This window comes from Heliangelus exortis, chromosome 1 (genome assembly GCF_036169615.1).
Source record: "Heliangelus exortis chromosome 1, bHelExo1.hap1, whole genome shotgun sequence".
In the NCBI taxonomy this organism is placed as follows: domain Eukaryota; kingdom Metazoa; phylum Chordata; class Aves; order Apodiformes; family Trochilidae; genus Heliangelus; species Heliangelus exortis.
Genome location: NC_092422.1, coordinates 177,037,889 through 177,063,254, shown reverse-complemented (window position 1 = coordinate 177,063,254; position 25,366 = coordinate 177,037,889). Strand labels below are relative to the sequence as shown.

Sequence of the window (25,366 nt, the reverse complement as noted above, 5' to 3'; positions counted from 1 at the left end):
GGTTGAGTGTCCATAACATACGGAGAGCATGAAGTGTATATGTCTAAATAAATATTGTTCAGTATCACTTGTGTTTATAAATATATGCAAATATATACATATATACATCTACTGGGAAAACATATTGTCACAGGTTGTTCATCTGCATAGTAAAATCCATGGAAAGGGGCTGAAATAGAGAACTTCATATGCTGAAATTTTCCCACAGCATTAACTCTAGTAGAGGTGATTTGTATTGGGTAGAGTTGGCAAGGTGTCACCTGCTTTAGCTGCTCCAAGCATTGGATGGGGCATCTCACACCTCCAGTGGTGTTACTGAGTCTTAATGTGCTATATCTTACCAGGATGATGTATATAATGTGGGTTTACTCTGCAAGTAAATGAGACAAGATTCCTAATGATGGCATGGGTGACCTATTCAGTTTTTTGTCATAGGTGGAAAGATGACATTGCAGAAGGAAGTTGATTGTTAGCTGTGCACAGATGTCCAAGTTATGAGTAGCCAAAATGAGTGGGATTGTGAGATCCAGTGGAAAGCATGTAACTGTTTACAGTATTCTTCAACATGTTGTGTGTAAAAGCTGAATATAGTTAGTGAAAGAAGTGGGCAGTGTCAGTGTGCATTTCATCTCCTTCCACAGTTAGTAACAAAAAAGAAGATTTTATATCTTGCTTGGTATAGTGTAAGATGTTATTAAGCCTCATCAACTCTTTTCAATCTTGAAAAGTCTACCCTGAATGACTTTAGCATTATTGCACTGCCTGCTGACATGTTTTTCAGAAGTGAAAGCAGGCTAACATGGTGCTATGGCTGACAGCAATTTGCAAATGCAACTAATAGATAAAAGTGACCTCAGCTCTCTTTCAGCAACATTCAGTATGTAGGCCCTGAGGATGCATTTCACTGCTGTGAGTTTTTTGTACTCACAAAAAGCTCTTTCTTGCTGTACAGGAGAGGGAATAAAAATCTTGAAAAGATACGGCTGTTAATGATTAATGATAGACATTTGAAATTCAAAAAACTCATCAAGTTGAAAAAGTGTTTCCCCAGTCAAATTTGATTTCAAGCACTTTTACTCTTTTGCAGGCTTTATTGGTTGGTGGTAAAATGCCAATTGGTATTGATTAATCAGTAACCTGCAGTTTATTGACTTCAATTTGTTAGCTACAATTATTACTATTTTTAATGTGCTATTGCTAGTACTTGTAAAAACAAAAATAAAAAAAAGAAAAAAGAAAAAAAAGGACTGCCCAATGATGAAAGAATGGATAAAGGAAGTAAAATGCTGGCTGAATGCAGTTAGTAGTGATAAGCCTGAGTGGTTAGTGAAACTGAAGACGTGAGTGATTTAAGTCTATTATGCTTAGTGACTGCACAGCAAGGTTACTGCTGTAATTCATGATCACTAATGTTCAAAATTACTGGTGATTCCTTTCTCAAATCTTTTTCTTATCAGCTTAGCTCATTTCACTGTCTGCTCTCAAATCATGCTTTCAGCTGAATGGCTGCATAGAGGAACATGGCATTTGAAATGTCTAGCTGATACTTTACACTGGCAAATGCAGCATGCAAATGGATTTGAAAGCTTAATAGAAAAGATTCCAATGAACTTCTGTCTAAAACTTGGGCAGTATGACATTGAAGGGGATGCATACTTAGAGCTGCCTGATATCTGGAAGATGCTTCACTGGAAGGACAGACCTAGGTCATGTAGTTTCCTCTACCATCCGCAGTGCAGCACCTCTGTGTGTTTGAGTTTGGGTCCCAGCACTGAACCCACCAAACAGATCCAGTGTACTCCTTCCCTATGAGGAGCCCTGGCTTTAGAAGTGGTGGGTGGCCTTTATTTTTAGTGTAAAGGAGACCACTTGGCTGAAATAAATTAAAAGTCACATTGGCTGTCTTTGGCACTTGTGATTTTGTCCACACCCTCTCCATCAGGGAGTAAAAGTCTGTTTTATAATAATGCTTGGTGGTTATCTTGTATGGATGTTGTTCCCCCTTTTTAAGTGCTGCCACATTCACACTTTGTGAACACTGAGTTGTGAAAATAAGAGCTCCATCTCCTATAATCCTCTGGGAGGGTGAGATCTTTAATGCCAGATGTTAAATCATCTTGGAGATTCATACAAAAAGATCCAGAAAAAACAGAGATATTCTTGACTTCTGATTTTAACTTCAATATATCTTGAAGGCTTACCCTGTCTCTGTAGTTTTTTTTGGCTTTGGGGCTGGGTTTTGTTTTTGTTTTTAATTTTTTTTTTGTTTGGGTTTTTTGATGGTTTTTGTTCTGTTCCAAAATTTTTGTTTGTTTTTAATTTTTTAAGCATGCATAAAAATTTTACAATTCCAGTGATTGGATGGTAGAATGAGGTAAAGCCACTAATGACTTGGATTAAAAGACAGAAAGATCACTGGTATTTTCAGCAGCAGTTCAGTCTGCATCAGAATTAAGATTAATACCTAACTAAAACTGGATAGTGTTTCAAAGCACCAAACTATAAATGTTTGTTTTCAAAATCTTGATAGATACTTCAAGCTTAAAAGAAAATAATTAAAATAAGGCTTCTAAAAATTCCTCTGTAAAGTAATTTCAGAGAGTGCAAGTCTGTCAGCCACTATGTTACTAGCAGATTATAGGCTAATGGGAGGCAGCAGCCAAACCACAGGTTAGGGTAGAAGAGAAAAATTATATCAATGAACTTTTGAACACAAATGCTTTTAGCCACTGACAGTGAATGTGACAGCTGTGGTGTGACAGCAGATTCAAATGTAGTTATATAATACATTGTGATTTTTTTTTTTTTCCTTTTTTTCCCCCAAAAGAAAAGGAAGTACACAATGAACTGTGCTATATAGCTCTTAAATACAGTGCAAAAGCTACTTATATTGTATTTAATTTTCAAAATCTAGATTGAAATATCTAGAATGAGAAAAATAAAAGCCCTTTCCAGGTCTCTTTCAAAATGCAAAGCTATGTTTCAAGAGGCCAGTGGAAAATAAAGTATAAATACAGTCTGTATTTAGGGTGGCTTAAAACTACATATTACTGAATTGATAGAGCATAACTGTTCCCTTGCTTAGCCAGTATTATGCTCTATCTTGTAAAATGTACTTGGAGACATGTAAAATGGCTTATTAAACCTATAGTCCATAACTAGAGTTGTTACATTTTAATGTATATATTTTTCATTCATGGATTATTGAAACACTAAATCCTAACTATTTGTCCTCATGCCAAGCAATTTCTTGTATGCCAGACAATTCCTTGTGAGTGTTGCTCCAAGTCTTTTCAGTAACTGTGTAACTATTGGAACATACCCCAAATCCTCAAATTTTAAAGCTGTTTTACAGTGCCTTCTGTATACAAACATACATTTAAAAGCAGGCAGCAAAGGAAGTTTCTGTTTCCTTTTTTATTAAATGGTTTCACAGAAAGAAATCCATGACATATTTCTGGGTAGGAGATCTGCAGATTTGGGGAGAAAATTTTTGAATGTTAAGTGTTGTCTGTAACTGTGAGGGATGCATACAAAAAGAAATAAGAAAAATAGCAACATATTCATCTGCATGAACCATTTTCCTCAACAGATAGGGATGGCTTTCCATTTAGAGAGTATCTTTCTCCCTACTTTTACATAGCATATTGTACTTTCACACTAGTGAAAAGTTGGCAGCAGTTAAAAATCAGTGGTGATTTAAGTCTCTTTAAGAATGCCAAATGACTTCTGGGTATTTGGTTTGGACTGTATAACCTACTGTTTTCTTCTGCTGTTACTAGAAATAACTCTGGGAAAGAAGCTGAGCTACAAAGACCTAAAAATTAGGAAAGTAGCATCTCTTCTCTGCATTTCCCTAGGCCCCAAATAAGTGATATTCAACGTACTTAGAAAATTGCTATTGATCTGAAACATCTGATTGCTGTGCTGTATCAGCAGCTCTCCCACAGACACATATCTAGGATTTGTTATTCATCTCATGCCTGAAGAGAAACAGGAACTGAGAAAGTTAATGGTTATAACTCTGTGGTCTAGACTTCAAGATTTTCAGTGGCAAAGTGTCTGAAAGATCTCTTACTGGTGTTGATTTTATGGACATTATTGTTGAAATAACTTCCAGCAAAGCAACAGTGCCACAGTGTTTGTGAAATGGCACACCAAGGAGTAAAATGAGTTAAATCACAGAGGTTTTCTTTATTTTTTTTCCATCTGGAAAAAGATGACTCGTTTAGAGAGTAATAGAGCAAATTTAGAAAGGGAATGATGTGTGCTCTAAACACACATAATGTTGTTATTACAGGCCAAAATATCTTGTCCGTAAAGAGATAAAGATGTTCCAAATGTTTTCTGAAAGAAAGGGAATTTATATAAGGCAAGCTTTGTAAGGACAACTTATCTTTTATTTATACTTGGTGGAGCTTTTCTGTGTTAGGAATACTGATTTCCATGAGATACAGCCTTTAACTTTTTCTACGATCCTCCCTTTCTTGTTTCTTTTTGTTCTTTCTGTTTGTTATTATTATGACATTTCAGATTATTTATTCTGAGGTGTTTCCATTAGAAGAAAATTTCTTAAAGAAGGTTATAGCCAAGATACATAAGAGTTTATTTGGTTTCCTTCTGACTCAGAAATTATTTTGTCATTCCTTAGGCTATAAACGTTTTTTTTCAGGCTGTAAGTCTACAGTGTCTTTGCATGTTTGACTAATGACCAGACTCGTTGAATCTCTTATATTTTCCTCAAATCCCCTTTTTAGGAACCTTCTACTATAGCAGCTAGTGCAACAGTGAGCATTGTTACCAGATCACCTGTTATCTGTCTGCTAAATTTGGTTCTCAGCAGAATCAGCTTAGGAACTGTGTTCAGATCTGTTTTTAAAACTGTTCTGTTTTTAAGATGTGAATTAAGCACCTGTTATTAATATAGGTTACAAATGCAATGCAATATTTGGAGTATTGTTCATTTTGAGCTGGTGACTACATAATCAGTTTTACCATCTTAAATAAGAAAATAATTTGCCTTTTATGTTATCTTAATTAAAATTTTATTCAGCAAAATACTCTTTGGAATAACTGAATATTGCTTACAGACAGATTTTTCTGGATATTGAAAGACTTATTTTTTGAAGATAAGAGTTAATATAAAAACAAGGGTTTTTTGGTATGAAAATAATTAAATAGAGAGCTAATACCTTTTTAAAAAGCTGTTGCAGTTATTTAGTGTGTTTTTGTTGGTTTTTTTCCTCTAAAAGGAATTTTCTTGTGTTTTATATGAAGATTACCATCTTTTTGCCTCTTTTCCTTCTCTGTATTTATATTGTATACGTTGTATTGACAATATACAATATATTGCATTGACTACATAGACTCCATATTCGTAATTCATGGACAGCACTGAATTAAAACAGGACACTGAAAAAATTTTGACAGAGAAAGCTTGGAAAAAATAAGAATAAAACAGGAAAGCACACTTTCATGTTCACAAATAAAAAAAATAAAGATATTGAAATATTCTACATTTTACTCATCAAATTTAAGTCTAGTATTTTAAAAAATCACAGTCATCAAAAATTACTTTTTTCATCTTCTGCAGTAATAGTTACAATTCCTCTTTTTTTTTTTTTTTTTTTTTTTCCCCACCTGTTCCCATCAAAGCCAGGATCAAAAAAGAAGTTGTTACACTTACAAGCCCAGAGTCACAACACCTGGAGGAAAGCAGAATGCTGACAGTGCTATGCAATGAGACTTAACCAACATTTTATAAAATCTGAGGTGCTTTCTGATGAGCTGAATTGACTACACCAAGATATTCAGTTCCGAGCAATGCTTGTGCATAATCTGTTTTAGGCCTTTAAAACACACAAGTGTAAAGTGTAAACTGGTCTGAGATTGGTTTGATCAGCTTGTCATTCTGCTTGCAGATACCTCAAATCAGCTATGCATCTACAGCTCCAGAACTGAGCGATAACACCCGGTATGACTTTTTCTCTCGAGTGGTCCCACCTGACTCCTACCAAGCACAGGCCATGGTTGACATTGTGACAGCTCTTGGGTGGAACTACGTGTCAACACTGGCTTCGGAAGGCAACTATGGAGAGAGTGGTGTGGAGGCCTTCACACAGATCTCCAGGGAAATTGGTGAGTGTGTTTATCAGGTTTTCTGTTTATAGCTCTGGTTTACAGAACATCGCTGACCTCTGCCTAGGTCTACACAGTGTGATCATAGAACCTGGTAACAGGTGTGTTACCTGGAATCAAGTGGAGGGGTTTATGGGTGATTTTGCTGTTCACATGTCTTAAAAATTTAAAATTTTTAAAATTTAAAAATTTAAAGGAATTTAAAAAGAGCTCCTGAGAGAGGTAAAAAATGTATCTCTTGTCCCTTTTGGAAAGGGGATCTCCTTGATGAGCTAGTAGCAAAAAGCAAACACCAACTGAATTACACCCAGATATGAGGAAATGTGATTGATTTAGTTTAGGAAAATCATAATCCAGTGAGACCTATGTCATTTTCATATTCCAGCACTGTGAAATCTAGGCTTTTAATTTTGATGAATTTGACAAACAACAACAAAAAAATCTGTGAAGTACAAAGACATACTGTTGTTTTTTCATCAGGGTGAAATGTGCTATATAAACGCAGTCATTATTACAGGAAGTATGTTTAAGTCCCTCTGATCTTTTTTGTTTTCACACATCCATAGTTATTTCTGGCCTTAAAAAATGGCTGTTTATCAGGGGCAGTAAGTTTTGGACACCAAGGAATAAGACAATGAGTAGCAGGTGACTTAAAGAGGGCAGAATTGGTTGCCCACTAAGTACAGTGTTAAAAAACGTCCTTTAAAAAAAAAATTTAAAAATTGTACTGTTATCTCAATTGTCTCATCCAGAGTTCTCCTGAGCAAATCTGGGAATTGTGATGTAGGTGAAAAATATAGATGCAAACCTATTTAGAGAACTTTGCTCAGTGTAATTAGCAATGCTTTCTGTTTAAAAGGGAGAATGTGTTGTGTGATATTTGGCAGGTGTTTGTGCAGGATCAGGTAGTAGCTAGTGTTTTCATATTTAGTCCAGATGGACACAGAATGAAGGATATGCTTGTAAAATCTGGAGGCAACTTCAAGCTGAGAAGGACTAGGAATGTATTGGAAGAGACTCTGAGAGTCCAAAATGAAGTTATTTCCTGAAAAAATAGTATGTAGTTTAAGAGGCTAATGCAAGGCATTATGCTTCAGCAGAAAGGATCTTTGTGATGAGGAGTACAGAAAGACTGGTCAGAAAATAGTAGCTCAAAAAATAATCTGAGCATGGTAGTGAATTATAACCTGTCTGTATTCCTTGTGTTTTACTGGAACAGGCAGATGGGCATTCAATCTGAAAAATAATTTGAGTATTCCACCAATTTGTCTGGCAGCTGTGAAACCCCATTTTGACTCAGTACAGGTTTTGACCCCCACTTCACAAAAGGTGAGAGACTGTGCAAGAGAGAACAGACAATCACAAACCTTGAAAAGGTGGTCTGTGAGGAGTGACTGAGCAAGGTGGCTCATTAGCCTGGAGAAAAGCTGACTAAGAAGGGAATGTGATGGTAATAGTGATTTCCAACAGACAGATAGCTTTTACAGAAAGGTAGAGGGCCACTTGTTTGTCCAAATACAGTGTATGTGAACAGAAGTAATGGAATTAATCTCTAGCATGATTCCGTTTAGATTTGGAGAAAGCCCCTCTTAAAGGTTAAGGCATAAAAGCATTAAACCAGCTTGCCTGGGGTTATTTTGGAGCCTTCATTGCTGAATCTGGGAGAATGCATCAGAAAAACACCTGCCCAGGGATTATATAAGTGTACTTAGTTCTTCCTTGGGGCTGGGAGGTGGATCGGATGATTTCTTAATGTTCCTTCCAGCCTGATTCTATTATCCACTGTCCTCAGACTTTTCACCTGAACCACAGGGCTGGAAACATTCTTAAAATGTAATAGCATCTAACTATGAGGTCTGATACTATAGAGTCTAGGTAGGTTTATAAAAGTCATCACAGACTGCAAACAAAACATTAAAACTGACCAGAACTATGCTACTAAACTCAGTATGCAAATGCATAGGACAGCTCCCATTTAGATAAGTACCCAACAACTGGAAGCAAAATGAATGTGAAGATGCACATAATAGAGAGCAGTAAATTTGAGGAAAGAATGTGAAAGAAATCGATATATTAATTTCTGAAATATCTTCAGTGCCTGTGAGTATATGCAAGATAGAAGTTTCAAAAATATAAACAGGAAACTTTTTTTTTTTTTTGTTAAGTTTTCTCCAGTCAGCTAAGAATTAAGAATGGGTAGGGTTTTGAATATTTTTAAAATAGAGATTAACTTAATGTACTTACAGTTTCATGTACTTTTTTTCATGTGAGCTTGACTCTGCCTCTGCTTTCCAGTTTGATTTGCCCTCTGTTCCAACTCTCTTTCTTCATCAGTAACAGAAGCAGAAAGGAATAAACAAGCTTCCAAATGAAACATGGAATACTGAAAAGGTCAAAGTGGTGCCACCCTGACATGTCACAGAATATATCAGAATCTGCTTGCATTTTAATGACAAAGATCCTGACTGGGACAAAGCATAGCTGAAAATGAGATATTTCACATGAGAATAGCGAGTAGTACTTATTCCAATGCATTCTTCCATGCATTAGTGTTAGAAGAAATTGGTTAAATATATATAATTTTCTACTCCCATTATGAAATTAATCAATGAAATCACTATAATATTTTTTTTATCTTGAGAATTTCATTTTGGTACATTAACTGAAGGAATGAAGTCATCTGAAATGAAAATGCTAAAGAGTTTAAGCATTAAACTAAGAGAAACTTTGCTCACCAAAAGAGACTAAAAAGGGGAAAAGAAGGCAGCACATTTTACCAAGTCCTCATTAAACTGTCATGCTGAATAGTGCTCTTCTATTTACTTTGCTGTTAATGATGTTTGACAAAATAAATGTTGGAAAGTCTCTAATCAGACTTCTTTAATGGTTCAGTCCCCCTGCTATTAGATACCAAATGAATTTACCATCAGAGAGAAACTAATGAGATCCTTTGCACTTTTTTACAGAATACATAAACATTTGGTTTAGAAAAATCTCTTTGGGGTCAGCATACTTGCTTAAAAAGGGCAATGTTTGTACTGAAAAATACAACAGATCCACAAATAGTCTATGAAATGCCATGTGACAGATTTTATGTCTAAAAGTGATCAATGAAAATTTGACATGAGCACTGGTGGGTACTGGCAGTGAAACACTTAGGAAATCATCAGAAGAGGAGCTAAAGATTATAATGGCAGGGAACTGTAGCCAATCACTACAAACAGATGAGGAGCTTCCGTATTTCTTGCCCTGTTTTTTTCCTTGTAAGCTTTTTTTCCATGGCTTGACAGAGGTGTGAGGAAGAGTGCATAGATGATTTAGGGCTAGATCTTTGACTGGCCCTAAATGACATAACTTTGGGGAAGCTTTACCCCAGAAAAGAATGGTGGGCTTTGTATTAGTGTGTACCCTTCCATGCTTGCTTTTAGGGACAGGGTTTGTAGATTTCACTACTCCATTCAACATAGGATAGGGCAGTTTCTAGCGTTTTTCTGAGAAGGGACCACAGTTACTTTATTTTCCTTCAGAGAATTTTACCTTTACAGTCACACTGACTACTATATAACTAATTGTAATGAATGCATATACTGGAAGAATGCTACAGTAGCTTAATTTAAATTGTTTCAGGCTTCAACACAGTAAGCTATATTTTGTTTACATAGAAAAGGTTGTGATATTTCTTTGACATAGTTCTTATGCCATCTTGTCTCTTGTCAGATTTTTTGTGTGTCTGCTGTATCTCTGCACATTGTCTCTGCTTTTCTCTAAATTGGAGTACTTCTTACCTTTAGCTAAACCTTTCCATAGATCAAGAGAAAGTTTAGTGGGAAGAGGGGAGGGAGGATTGAGCAGGAAAATAAAACTTAAGGGCATGTAGCCTTTCCATTCACCCCTTGGATTATTCATTGATAAATTATAAATGAATAAAATGGCTTGCTGTTAAGATTAATTCACATTTCCTGCAGTATACTTTGATATAAAGCTAAAGCTTTTTATATCTTGTTCAGCTGATGGATAGACTTTCTTTCTCTGTGTGTGTCCCCAAGATGTTGCTTAAGAGAAGATTAAAAAAATCTTGCAACATGAAAACTGAAGATATACAATGTATGAAATGTAACCTTATTCCCAGAGATATTTCAGCTTTAAAGACTGTTTTAAAGCTCAGAAAATTAACTAATAATGTTCTAACATATCATCACAAAGGGAAAACCATTTAAATCAATTTTAAGTTTCATTTTTATATTTATGCAGCTGAACTCTATTGATAATGATGTATTTCAAGCTACAAACTATAATTAGTAATAACACTATAATTGGCTACAGTAGCTTCAAAGAGATGCTTCAAAAATTACAAAATCAGATGGCGAGTGTATTAATATTGCAAAAGCTTGAAAATTATTCCTGCAGTTTTTAATATTTGTACAAATTAGTACCTGATAAAGAACAGTGTAATTTTTAGGGATTTATAATGAAAGACCGTTTTAACACCTCCCAGTGGTGCTAATCAATATGATATTCTTCAGCTTTAATTATATGTGGTTTTCTTGATAGTTTTTGGGAGGTATCTTGGAGAAGTAAGCATACAGTGGTATTTTCCTGTTGTGCTCTCTGACACTTCAGTATTATTGGAAGAGGAATTTCTTTATCTGCAATAGGTGCTGAGCATTTTCTTCTTCAGTCATTTAGTTGAGGCACTTTTTATACCTCCTATAGAAAGCTTCACTAGCTACAGTGAAGGAGGAAAAGAAAAATAGTGGAAGGTTTTTATAGGATTTGTACCTGCTCCAAATAGTAGGTACCATAGAGTGGACTGAAGTGACAAAAGTTACACAGCCAGCCTTGCTTCTGTAACCAGCATGACACACATATACTTCTACTGGATTCTGTTCAGATTTCTTGTTCTTCTGTTCAGTTCGAGGAACAATAGCTCTCATGGGGGTGCTTTTAAGGTATTATGACAAAAAATGCCAGAAACTATTACAAATAAGCCTAAGTAATTTACAAACAGTATAATTTTTTCATGGATTGTCTAAGTGATGTTGTCACATATTTGAAACTACCATTATACTTTAATACTTCTGGAGTGAACTCAGTAGTTACGAGAGTTGGCAAAGGAAGCTTTGGGTTGGAGCTTGGGATAGATACAGTCCCTCTGCTACAAGAGATGTGCTTGTATGCTAAACACTTCCTCTTGTTCCCCTACTTGCACAAATTATTTTTATTCCATGGGAGACAGTTTAAAATTTGATCCTGGACAGAAGTCCTGAGCAAGAAGTAGGGAATTCTGTATGTGCTTGACATTGGAAGAAATCAGTGGGTACCCTCCTGGACGTCAGGGAGTTTAGCAAAGGATTAAATGCACAGGAAGGTTGGGTTGGCCCTGAGGCTGCCAAAAAGGCTCAGAGTGAGAAGACCTCACACTTCCTGGCTTGGCCACTGATGCTTATTGTCTCATGCCAGCTGGGGTGTGAACTGTGCTCAAAAATGAGTTCATTTGCTATTTTTGTGTGGTACAGTTACCAAGTAGCTGTGATATGGAATCTCTTCTCAGTCTGAAGCTGATTTCATTTTGCTTATAGCAGCCAGCTCTTGGAGAGCTGAGACAAATGAACTCCTCAGAGCAAGGACCAGTGTGTTTCCACAGAGATGCGTTCTGTGGTGAATTTTGAACATTTAGAAAACTCAAAAATTAATATTGAACTCTCATTATAATACAGAGGATCTGTTCACCTTTCTGTGCATATTTACGTATTTAACTTTCTCCTATAAGAACTATAGAAGTCATTGGACTATATGACTTTTTTTTTCTTTTCTTCTTTTTTTGTTTTTTTCTTTTCATTGGTTAGGAGTACAAATTCATAGAATGCTAAAATTGTCCAGGAAAGAAAGTTTATTTCAGCTTTTAATGCAGTAGCTTGTTAGTAGAACTTTTCCACCTAGTCTTGATACCTAGTTCAGGATTTTTAAATGTAAAAATGCAAACAAAATTATCCATGTGTTGATATTTCAAGAAAGCACTTGTATTAGATTAAAAGCATACTTGTGGTGAAATATAGTGTGGTGTTCATAATGAATATAATTTATCATTAAGTGTTTTTTCAAATGCAGTGCTCTTTGAAGTAGTGACTGGGATTTTGTAGTTTCAGTGTCTTTAAAGTGAAGACTGTAGTTTAAGAAAAACAGTTCCAAATAAGTTGTAAGGTGCACTTTTTAATACTAAATGTAAATAAGCATTTAAAATTAGGAATGGGTACTAGCATATTTATTTGGGCTTTAAATCAATAAAATAAATATTTCTAAAAGGAAGTTCACTAAAAAATACTGTGCCAAAGTTAGAAATCATTGCTTAAATTACATTCTGTACTATGCTTAAGATCTCTCTGATTGTGAGGGTCCTTTCTGACATGTAAACTGTTATCAACATTTCTGAAATATAAAATAGGATAAATATATGGCTATTAATATACTGTCAGATGATTTCAGTGGCAAAAAATGAAATTTCTCAAGCCCTGCTGTTGTGTATATTAGTGTGTATTACTGCAGAACCTGTAGCTTCTCTTAGATTCTTTGACTCTCTTTTGCTAGGAAGGAGGCCTAAAGCAAAGAATTTACACATAATCAAAACACTCCTGTAAAGCAATCTTTGGAAATGTCTGAGTCACAGCATTGTCATTCTGGTTGTTTATGACCCAATTTCACACAAACCTTTTAACAGGAAATGGTTCTTAACAGAGTTAATCCCAGTGGATATTCTTGTAAGTGAAAGTATTTGTAAAGGGGATACTAGAAGAGACTCAGTGTGATTTGCAGTCTAAATAAAGCTGCCCATGTTTGTGTTTTGCATTATGATTTTACAGTGGTGCAAGGCAGAGGAGAACTATGGGAAATACTTTGACATTTTCCATGGTAGATGTGCTTGACGTGCTTAAAAATATATATATAAATCTGTCAATAATAAGTCCCAGAAGCTTTACAGATTCCACAGTGAGTGAGGGTTTTTTATCCTTTACCATGAACTGACTAAGAGTCCCTTTTTCCTTTTTTTTCCTAGTTGAATATGCAGAACATGGCATATCCCTGATCAGTCTGTGTGAGTGAGCTTTGCCAACATGACATCTAAGGGTTTTGATTTCCCAGAGTGAACAGATTTTTGAAAGGAAAGCTTGCACATAAGGGCACCATCCCAACAAAGGTGACAGGAAGGAAGGAAGCATGGTGACATAAGCTTGGGCTGTATTTACAGGTTCTTTTTTTTTTAACATGTAAAAGGATTCACAGTATTTGAACTGTAATCTTGGTTGAGCTTCACTGTTCTAAAGTCTGTAGTCTCACATTGAAAAGTTACAGAGAAATTCCTAGCTCTTGTGTTTGCTGAGAAAATTGCATTTTTCTGTTTGTATGTCTTTCCATCTTCAAAGAGTTTCCAATATTTTAAATTTTATTATTTAAAATATACTATTTTTCCATTTTTGCTTTCTACTTGTAGAGCTGTATCTCTTAAAAAACATGTGTGAGATATGCCTCATGACTGAATATTAGCAATATCCTCATAGTATCAGTTCTTTTATGATCTGTGGCTGCAGTTTAAACAATGAAGCACTGGACCTGTGAGACAGACACTGCTGGTCAGTATCTTGTCTCCAGTGGTGGCCTCAATTAAATAAAAGAGAACGACTCCAAAATCTTACTTAACAGTTACTAGCAAAATTATGTATCCTAGAAATATTCTCAGGTATTTACTATTGTTTAAATACTCAGGTATTTAATGTTGGATGCTTATTTTTCCTGAAGCATGAAAATTTACATCCATTATACTTTCTTCTTCCTATCATTTTAACCTCACCCTTTGAATGCTCTGTTGTTTTGAAGCTACAAATGTTATGCAGGAGAATCCAGTTAACCTCCTTCATAGCATGCCTTGCTTATCTTAACTCTGGGTTAGAAGATACAAAGTAATTGCTGTTTAATAGTTTTTGTTGTAAGTTTCTGGATCCCTTATTTCATCTACATCTCAATTAAATTGTGTAGCCATGACTGAACACTCCAGGTAAAGCCTTGCTATTGATTTATGTAGTGTCATTGTAATCTCATTTTTATTCTCAGTACCATTCTTTATACCTCCTGACAAACTGTAAGGTATTTCTGTTGGCTGCTGGGTATCAAGCATATTATTTCCAAAACCTTTCTGTTCTGACACCCAAGGTTTATTAACAAATGGCTACAGCTGATTTAGAACTCAATGGTGCGTGTGAACAATCCCAAGTATCCCTGCCAGTGTGCACTCCCTTGTGCTGTCAATAGTCAATATTTTTCTACGATGTACTTGTATATCTAGTTTTGTGAATACTCTATATGCTCTCTCTATTCTTGTTTATACCAAATAATTCTATACCAACTTCAAATTTTCCAGTCTTTCTGCTCAATACTCTCCCACTCCGTTTTTGCAAGGCTTTGTTAGTTGCTTCTCTTGCTTTCTATGTAAGTGCTGATAATAGAATTCAGAGGGATTTGAGCTCATCTTATAAATGTATCTTCTCTAACTATATGGCCATCCTGAATGCATTTACTTCAGGCAGGGTTAAATTCATCCATTTCCCTGTTATGTAGGATCATGCTGTCTGTTACTGAGCCAATAGTGCTGATAGTCTGAGGGTGAAGGTGAGTGACTTTCAACATGTGCTAAGCTCATTTCTTGTTATCATTCAACTGTACATGAAGCCTCTGCCTCAGTTGTGCAGTAAGCCCATGTATCAAGGAAATAAAATCTTTTAAAGATTAGATTAGCCCTCAGTGATAGTTGGAATTTCTATTTCTTTGGAACTGATAATTTCCTAATGAATAGAGACACAAGAAAATTGCATTACATTTTTCATACAAACTTCTGCATTATAGTGCAGCTGAAGCATGCTTTGTTACAATTACACTGAAATTTTGTTTTTAAAATGCTGTAAAATGAAACAGAATATGTGTTTCATCTGATGTCTTTGCAATTATGAATTCTGATATTTAAAATAGACAAAAAAACCCACCCCAAAACAACTGAAACCTGTTTTTCAGTATTTTTTTTCAATTTTGGCTAAATGGTAGTATCTATTCAAAGAAAGTAATTGTAAAGCTTAATGCTACCAAAGAATCATATTTTATTTTTTTATTCAGCCAAATTCTGTTTTGAGCATAATTAATAAATAGTGTATGTACATGCTCTATAGTCTACTTTCCTGGGCAGTTCTACTGGGATGCAGGAAGCTGTTAAAGCAGAGAGTGTGTGGGGGGGGTTTTGTTTATGTTGAGTTTTTGTTTGTTTGGTTTGGTTTTTTCTTCTCTGGAGAAAAAGCAAACCAAGAAAATAACAATTTGTCATTCTGCATGTTTACATAACATTTTATGGGACTTTATAAGAATTAGGTTATATACTGTGCTGTTACATACAACCTTCAATAGTAGGATATATGATAGTCAGGTCTCCTCTGTTATAGCTTCATGGCAAATGTTTTAAGACTGAAAAAAATTATTAGGAACTACCAAATTTAGCATTAGGATTAGTTTTATGGGATTTGTTTTGTGGGGGCCTAGGAGATTAATAAAGGATAATATAAATTAAAAAAAAAAAAATCAAACTGAACCATGGCTTACCAAAGAGATGCCCAATATCATTCTTCCTTTGCATTATGGCAAAGGCCAATGTGTTCTGAGCCTTATCAGTAGGATCTTCACTTCTTGTTTTCTTTCTTTATCACTTTCCCTACTTGTTCTAATCTTCTCTTCCTCCTGACCCTCCCAAGTATTCATGGCCTGAATAAGGAACAACATTTTGCAGTTGTCACTGGCTGCTGTTTTTAACACTCATTGCTAATACAAGACACTTGAGCTTTGCTCATCTGCATAATATACAAGAATTGAATGTTACAATGCTGACAATAGTCTTGCAAGATTGCAAGCTAAGAATATGTGATTTGAAATATCAAAGCAACATTGTCATCTTCATTCTATTTATTTTCTTGTGTTGAAGGGCAGGGAGCCATATTGTGTACTGAGTCACAGGAAGCACATGTTTGTATGGGACTTGCAGTGGGGCAGCTTAGCAGTAACAGCTCTCTCTTGAATACTTGCATGAGTCTGCATAGGTTCAGACCAGGGTAAGCCTCAGCTACTTCATTCCTTCAATTCTGATACCTAATGAACTGGCCACAGAGCTCCAAAGAATTTTTTTTTTTTTTTGCAATAAAGTATTACAAAGAATTACTATTACTCATTCTAGGAAAAAAAAAACCAACCCAAACAGGCATATGTATATGCTGGGTTATAGTTGGAAATAGTTGGAAGCACACCTACATTGATTTTTTTTTTTCCTATGTTAGAAAAGCATGACTTTTATGCAAATTACAAGCTGTGATACCATGACGATAAATTGGGGTGGCAAAAATACGCATATTGTGAAATCTGTCACGTTATAAGAAAGATATTTTTTTCTCTTAATGGAAAATAATCTACTTCTTAGGTCAAAATTCTTCCTGCTCCAGGACTTTCTAGGGTGGAAATTGTGTTTCTTGCTTTTGTACTTCCTAGCGTTTCTTCAATATAACATAATTATTGGCTTTTCATCACTTAGACAAAACCAAATTGTTTTAATTGCTGAAATTGTAACAAAAATGCCAGTCTCCTTCTTTAACGTTGTTAATTAAAGCAGGATGTTTTGACTAGACACTTAATCAGGAGAATGAATTACAAAACAATACCCTAGAGTAGCAGGGGTGTTGAGCAGATAAATCCCTATGTACGGCTGTGGCTGTATTGTCCAGGCAGTTTTCTGACATGTACATACTAAGCAAACTCTTCAGAAATGCAGTGTACCCTTCAGAGGTATTTGCAAGACAGCTTCTCCTTGGATTGCTTGCCAAAATGCTGTGATTGGTTATAGAAGGAGAAACAAAATTTTAACATCCTTGTGAAAAAAAAAAAAAAAAAAAAAAAGGAATAAAGCAGTACTAGATTCCCAAACAGAACTGAGTCCATTGAAGTGCCATGCACCTATGGAATTTGCAAATGGTCTGAGGGGGGATGGGGTAAGAAAAGCAAAACTGTCCCACCACCTCTGTAATTCCTGCAAATGTTTATGTTGAAAATGCTTAATTGTCCTTAAATGATCAGTGACATTTTTAGGATGTCCGTAATCCTACGTATGTAAATGCTGTCTAAATTAAGAACAATCACTTTATTTTCAGCAGTATCTGGGCAAGATCTGCTTGAACAAAATGGGAACAAAAAGTCTGAATGAAATTTGTAATGAAGCTGTTTATTTTCGTAGGGATTCCTATTTTCCTCTTTACTTTTTTTTCTTTATTTTGATAGGGGGTGTGTTTGTATTTCTCTTCTGCATGGCCTACCCCCTTTAAAACACCATGCACAGCCCAGAACATCTACGAGAGGCTTTAATCTTTGAGAGAATTACATCTTGTTGAACTTCACCAGTGCTACCTGGGATGCAGAGAAACCCATAGCAGCAGCTTTCCTAGAAAGTCCACAGAAAGAAGAGAGAGAGTGGTATCATACAGTCCCAGGAAATAACCAACTTCCATTTTATTAAAGTTTAGGCTGAAGTCTAGCATGAGTTCACAAGCTTTCATGGTATAATGAGAGGCTGCATAAATCGACTGAGCCTACCCAGCTCTTTGGTGCTGTTGCTGTTGCATAGGACAACTTTTTACAGTTTCCAGTGGATGATGGGAATAAAGCAAAAATCCATTCACCACAGTGTTCCAATAGTAGCCAGGAGAGGGCACTAATTTTATGTATGCTTTAGCAGGTGCATTATAATATATTTTGCTAGCATATTGGATTTGCTGTGAGATGCATTACAACATTTGCTAAGGCCAGTAAATTGAGTGATATGATTATAAGTATTTTACCCAATATGTTAATGCACTTAATGAAGTGCGGATAATCGCATTGCTCAATTTATAAGAATTGTCAAACCTTGTAATTACTTCCATTATATTGTAGTATTTTATGGATTAAATCCTTTCAGAGCTTATTCAGGAGGTAGAAATATTATTTAATTTAAGCTAAATTATTTTAATTGGTTAATTTTTTCAATTTTTTTCCAGAATAATTTGTTTTCCAAAGTATAATGTCCCTTTCATTAAAATGAGATGTTGAAGCCATCCTGAAGATATTCTTACTGTTGTTAAAACATATCAAAATTATATGCTTTTTTTTTTTTTCCTTTTTTCATTTCCTTCTGTTAAGTGTGAAGAATTTGGTTTAAAAATAACAAACTAACCTACAGAATGGTATTGGTAGCACAAATTTTTACAGACTTAGATATGGACCTCTTATCAAAGTTAATGGACATTTCATCATTAAATCCCTTCATTGTTTTGATATTTCAGTTAATCAGATGTACATGAGTTAACAATGATGTCTGAAACAGGCTGTTAAGTTCATGGGACCCTGAAGATGATTTTCTTCCCATGTGGACCTTGGTAGAATCTGAGTGCATAGGGGGGCAGAGGGGAGGGAGGATTTCAAGTAATGGCATGTGTTCATTTCAGATGTAGAATAACTTCTCTATTAGGCAGTAATGATAATGACCAGTTTTCCACAGTAATGCCCATGAAATTATGTGGTTCATTAAATAAGGACAGTTTAACTGGAGTTGCCTTAACTTTCTTTGTCTTTCTCTGGTAAGCACTTACAAAGGAGACAGTTTTCTGAAAAGAAAAAGGACACCTGGATGTGTTCAAAAAGTGTGTTAGTGATAGAAGATCATCAGTTCCCATATGTGCGCTTGCCACAGGCATCACAAGCTTGTGACAATCCCCTCTGGGCTACCTACACCTCAGGTGCCTCTCAGGAGGAGTGATTGAAAGGCATTCAAGGACTTATGTGGTGGGTACAGAGCTGCCTTCTGTTTCCTTCTAAATAACTCTTTTTGCTCATTTTTTTTTAAATTTCAGCTGTTATACAGGCATAGGAAAAATTAGTCCAAGAGAGAGATTATGCTCAAGCCAAAAAGGTTAAATACCTCATGTTCAAACTTTTTTTTCCCAGTCCAGAGTCTATATAGAAGAAAACAGGGAAAATTAGAAATAAAAAAAAAAAAAAAAAGGGAAAAAAAAACATAAAGAGGAAAAATGATAAGTGGATTTTTTCTATTATCAGCCTGTAGTTTCCATTATGCTCAGCTTAATAAAGTACTTAGCAAAATGTAGTTATGTTTTCTCAGATAGTGATACTAGAGACTGCCTAATGTTTTGTTGAACAGGGAACTAAGCCCCTGAATTCTGCCCTGGTCAGTTGATGAAAGGGACTGTTCAATGCATTTGCTTGAGGCATTGTGGGATCTGAATCAGAAACCCAGATGATCCCTTCACTAGTCATGGTTTTGCCCAGGCTCTGGGGACATAGTGGTTGTGCAGGCTCCAAGCTTGAGAGTTGAACTGGCTTCCATATGCCCCATCAAGTCACCTTTTTTTGCTCAAGCTATGAATTTCCCACTAATTCTGGTTGGTATTCTGATTGATGCCTCTGTAATCTTCTTCCATCTTAGATGGATTGGTTCAGATGAAGTCTCAGACCTTTAGTAAATGTTCCTTATGATGATGCACAAAATTTTTATGCTCTAGCTCACTCTGGCTTAACTAACAGAAATTAAATACATTCACAAATATTGTTTCTTCACTGAAGTTTTGTGAGTCATGATTCTCAAATACAACTACGAATGCAGATCTAGCTCTGTGTTTTCTGTAATAAGTAACTTTTTTCAATTAGAAAAGTTTCCTTGTAAAACAGTTGCAGTTTTCTGGACTACAGGGCAGATCAGATATCATCTTGGTGGCCGCTTTTGCGGACTTCTGGTTAATAAGATAAAAAAAAATAATCAGAACTTAGTTAATAAATAGGCTTTTGTGACATTCACCTGTGCAAGTGAGATAAAATCCCAGTTATTGATGCAAAAGAGCCTTCGTTGTCCCCAAACATCTTACCAGGAGATACTCCAATATTATGAGATATTCACAATTCACCATTTTAGCAATCTGTGTTGTGTGCAGTTGAGAGTTTACAAAGCACTGTTGCTCTTGCTTACCCAACATTATTAATTTCCCACTTCTACAAGCTCTGAATTTCCTTCTGTTCTAATTCATTCCTTTCCGTGCATGTGAATAAATAGATTTTAGACGATGAGGGAATACAAATAAGACTGATGCCACTAGCACCCAGCATGATGAGATACCAAGATTAGCCTCAGCCTTTCCCTGATTAATTTGCTCAAACAACTTTTTATTCTTACTGAAATTATTGTTCACTCCTGACCAAATGCAAAAGAAAACAATCATTTAATCACAGAAGCTGTGTTAAGGGGATGGAGGGCGAAAGCTTATGACTTGTATATTAAAGTAACACTAACACCACTGGATCTTTCTCTAAAGTAGGACTAAGATAATAAACATAACATAAATATTAAAATGGCCTATGTTCAGCATTGTTTTGCACCTACTGTAAGTTCAGTTTGAAAATGAGTATCAGGTTTAACTACTTGATTTTTGATTGGTGGCATCTAACAAGGGGAACACAGTTACCAAAGTGAAATGACTTTTAGAAGGCAGAAACAAAGCTGGTATTTATCCATTCACAATAGACTTACTGAAAGAAAGCAACTGAAGGTGTCTTGTGGACTTGCACTAGAATCGTAGAAATCATAGAATCATAGAAAGTTAGGGGTTGGAAGGGACCTGGAAAGATCATCTAGTCCAACCCCCCCCTGACAATGTGGGTCACCTGTAGCAGGTCACACAGGAACTCATCCTGATGGGCTTTGAATGTCTCTTTCTTGCCTTTCTTGAAGACTGGAGAGACATTTGCTTTCCTCCAGTCTTCAGGCACCTCTCCTGTTCCCAAGAAGTTATCAAAGATGATGGAGAGTAGCCTAGCAATGACATCCACCAGTTCCCTCATCATCCGTGAGTGCCTCCTCTCAGGACCCATGGGTTTATGGATGTCCAGCTTCATTTACTGCTCCTTAACCCAGCCCTCATCAACCAAGGCAAACTCATCCTTTATTCTTTCTCAGTGGCCTTAGGGGCCTGGGGCTCCTGAGGATCCTCCAGCTGTATACACAGACGTAAAGAAGGTGTTTAGCAATTCCACCTTCTTTGTATCCTCTGTCACCAGGACACCCACCTCATTCAGCAGTGCCTAAATTGCCCTTAGTGTTAGTTTTATCTGCTATGTATTTGAAGAAGCCCTTCCTGTTGTCCTTAACCTCTCTTGCAAGGCTTTATTTAATTTATCCTCCTTTAATTCCAAGGAGGCTTTAGCTTTCTTAGTGGCCTCTCTGCATTCCCAGAAAACAGTCATATTCCTCCCAAGTGGCCAGCCCTTCCTTCCACAATCTATAGATTCCCTTCTTCAGTTTGAGTCTACCTAGCCGTTGCCTCTTCAACCATACTGATCTCCTACTTACCTTTCTTAATTTTCTTCCCATTGGGATTCATTGGTCCTGAGCTCTGAAGAAGTGGTCTTTGAATATTAACCAGCCACCCTGGGCCCCCTACCCACCAGTACCCTGTCCCATAGGATTTCTCCCCACAGGTGTTTAAAGAGTGCAAAGTTGGCCTTTCTGAAGTTCAGGGTTCTGATTCTACTTGGAATCCTGTTCCTACCACGTAAGATCATGAACTCCACCATCTCATGGTCACTGCACCACAGCTTCACCTGCACACCTGCTTCAACCAAACCCTCCTTGTTAGGACAAGATCCAGCAATGCTCCACTCTTAGTTGGTTCCTCTGCCAATTGCATCAAGAAGTTATAATCAATGCACTGGAGGAACCTTCTGGACTGTGAATAGCTTCTAAGTAGGCCTTCCAGCAAATGTCTGGGTAGTTAAAATCTCCCATGAGAACCAGGGCCTTTAATTGCAAGTCTGCTACCAGCTGCCTGTAGAAGTTCTCATCAACTTCCTCATTCTGATCAGGTAGTCTGTAAGAGACACCCACCCACCCACCCACCACAGTATCCCCCACATTAGCCTGCCCCTTAATTCTAACCCACAAACTCTCAACTTACTCCTCGTCTACCCTTGGACAGAACTCAATACATTCAAGTTGCTCTCTTATGTAAAAGGCAACCCCCCCACCTTGCCTTGCTACCTTGTCTTTCCTAAAAAGGACAGAACCATCCATGACCACGTTCCAACCCTGTGAGCTGTCCCACCATGTCTCAGAAATTGCCACTAGATCATAGCCCCTTGACCTCACATAGAACTCTAACTCCTCCTCTTTGCTCCCCATGCTGTGTGCATTTCTGTCCAGGCATTTCAGGTGGGGGGCTCAGCCTTGCAACCCCACCCTAGGGGAATGGGATTCCTTCTGGTCTATATTCAGACTGGTACATTGCAACAAACTTACCTATTTTCTTACTGTGTTCCTTAAAAATAGTTGCTGTTAAAACAGGACTTGCATTGTGAACAAAGAATCATATCAGCCGTTCTTTGGTTAATTTAGCAGCTCTTAGCTTAATCAAAAAGGTTATATTCCCAGATATTCTTGTGACAAAAGAGTCTTCCAGAATTGGGAAGATCATCCAATTACATTTAAATAAACTTATGACAAAGACAACTACCTAAAACAGAAGTCTTGAAAGCATTAGGAAAGGAGAAAGAAAGACTGTGAGGGACTGTGTGGGTGAGGGTCATCTCTTTGCTTTCTTGTATGAGAAAATTAAGGAGTATGGGGTAAATAATTACACTTGACAATTTTTGCCATGAATGAAGCCAAGGTCCCTAGTATTGGGTTTGGATCTTTTTTTTTTCCTTCATTCCTTCTTTTATGCTTTTCTTCTGTCTTTCATTATGAATAGACCCCATCTTAATATGAAAAACTGACTTTGATTCTAACAAGTTGTTTAGATTTACATATGTTAACAAAAAGGGTCACAGTGCTCTGCTGCAGAAAGAGGAGTGTGTAATAAAAGAGTGAGAGCTTTCTCTGCCTTTTCCTGTTGACTGCCCAGACTCTCTAGAGAGTCAATTTAAGTGGACTGAGAAGTCCCAATTTGGGCCCAGACATTTAACATTTCGGTCAAGCTTAATCATCTCATTAGCAGGATTGCATTTCATCCCTTGTGCATTCTCTGCCAACAGAAGAACTTTTGTAGAAAAGAAATCAGGGAGTTTTGATCAATCCATTATTTAATATCATAAAGTGCATACAACATTTCATTTAAAGGAAGGGGTAGTAACTGTATGATTTTTTTCTTGCGAGAGAGATTTGTGAAATTTATTTATGATTAAAGAAATTATCTAGAATTTGCAAAACATAAAAGCCTTAATGCAGCTGAATGGGGTCTAATCAAAGGTTCAGATAGGTCAGGTCTTTGTTTCTGACAAAGATGCTTGACAAAAAAAAAACCTAAGGAACAGTCAATAGGTGCAAAGTAATTGCCCAGGTTTTTCCAGACCATGGAGTGTGTGGTTGGATCATCTTATTTAATAGTCATTTGATCAATTGGTGCTCCATGAATTCATTCAATTTTCATAGGAGCCTGAGAGCAGATAAAAAACCTTGGGAGTTTCTAAACTGAAACAAGAACTTCTGTGACCAGGGGCATAATGTAGTCTCATTAACTGTGGCTTGGTATTTCATGGTTGAATTGGTGAAGAACTCTGATTAAAGTTCTTATCTGTTGCTGGGGTGTTTGAAATGACTCCGTCCTGTATGGATGCTATGGTGTTTAGCAAAAGTTGAGATTAGTCCTTTCCTCAGTAAAACCACTAACTGGATCTCTGGTCTCTAATCAGCTTTGTGCTTTCACAAAAGATAAATGTACTTAATAAGGTTTTGGACCTATATCTCTGTCAAATTTGGCAAAACTGCAAAAAGCTGATAGACCTCATGCAGTATGCCCAAAAAAGGGTGCATGCATCCATGCAGAATAGGATAGTATGATTGCATAAGCTTAGTTTCTTTAGGGAACAAAAAATAAAAATCCCTGGAACGTGGAAGGTATACCAATAATGTGGTCAAAACTTAGTTTGGAGTGTTAACCAAATTGCCTCTTACTCACTCCCTGAAATGAGAAGCTTTTTCAATAAAAAAGTCTTGGGGAAAAAAATTCTCTCTCCAAAATTACCTCCCCCCAGAAGAGAATATAAAGGAATTTAAAGGATTTTATTTATGGAGAATTTATACATTGTTTAGAAGACACTGAAATCTCTCAGTGCCTACATCTTTCATACCTGGAAATATTTACCTTCCCTGTAGTATTTGTGGCATTCAGAACTGAGTGCGTTGCAAACTGTAAATATTGCAGTAACTGTAAGTACAGTGTGTGGTAAATGTCAAAATTTTAATTGCACCTACTAAGCCATAGGCTTCTTATTGCTAGTTGGGAAGAAGCATATAATGAGCATCTCCCCAGGAAGCTATGTGATGAAGAGATTCGTCAACATATTTTACCTGATGCTGCTCTATGGGTGAAGTTGTTAGTATGTAGCTTTAGGATGTAAAAAAACAGAATCTGAGGAGAGGAAAAAGGAGAAATGTGTTACTGTGATAGTATCTCTCCCATATACACAGCAATTTAATATCACCACAGTCAAACAAATGGTTAATGCCATAATGGGCTTTTTGCCTAGATGCTGCCTAACCTTTGTGGGATATAAAGAGGCCATTGTCCAAGACTCCAGAGGGGAAAAAAAAGCAATAAAGGAATTTAACTTCCTGCACTATTCACAGCTGGTTTAAGAGTGTTTGGGCTTTTTTTTTTCCAGCTCTGGAAACTGTAACAGTTTCTAACAGAATTTAGTTCTTACTATGTAGGTCTGACTTAGTCTCTCACTGTTCTGACTTTGGTGGGCATTTTTCACAAAGGCCAGATAACCCAAGGTCTGTCTGAGGACCAGGCCAGTTTGTACCAGGACAGGTAAAGGGCTCAACAATGCACTAAATAGGAACTCCCATGTCAGTTCTGCTGCTGTGGCACTGGCCAAGGTGCATCCATTGTGGAGGTGTGCTTGAAGTGGAGTTGCAGCGGGTTCAATGTTATCTCCTTTCTCTGGCACCACAGATAAGAAGAGAAAATACTTTTTTACCTGAGTCCTTTGTACAGCACTCATTTCTGATCCTTCCTTTTCCAGTAGCAGGGAGCATAATGGTTTTCCTCTGGACTCAGCTTGTCTTACCTGAACATTTACTGAGGGGCTAACCCTGTATTTCCTTGCAAGAGCC

At 36.6% G+C, this 25,366-nt stretch overlaps 1 protein-coding gene across 1 annotated transcript in view; it reads left to right on the top strand.

Moving 5' to 3' along the window:
• Positions 1-25,366, top strand: part of GRM8 (glutamate metabotropic receptor 8) — a 327,956-nt gene that overhangs the window by 61,067 nt on the left and 241,523 nt on the right. Inside the window, exon 3 of the mRNA XM_071733781.1 lies at positions 5,922-6,138. Coding sequence (XP_071589882.1) covers positions 5,922-6,138 — 217 coding nt within the window. The remainder of the gene's footprint in view (positions 1-5,921; positions 6,139-25,366) is intronic.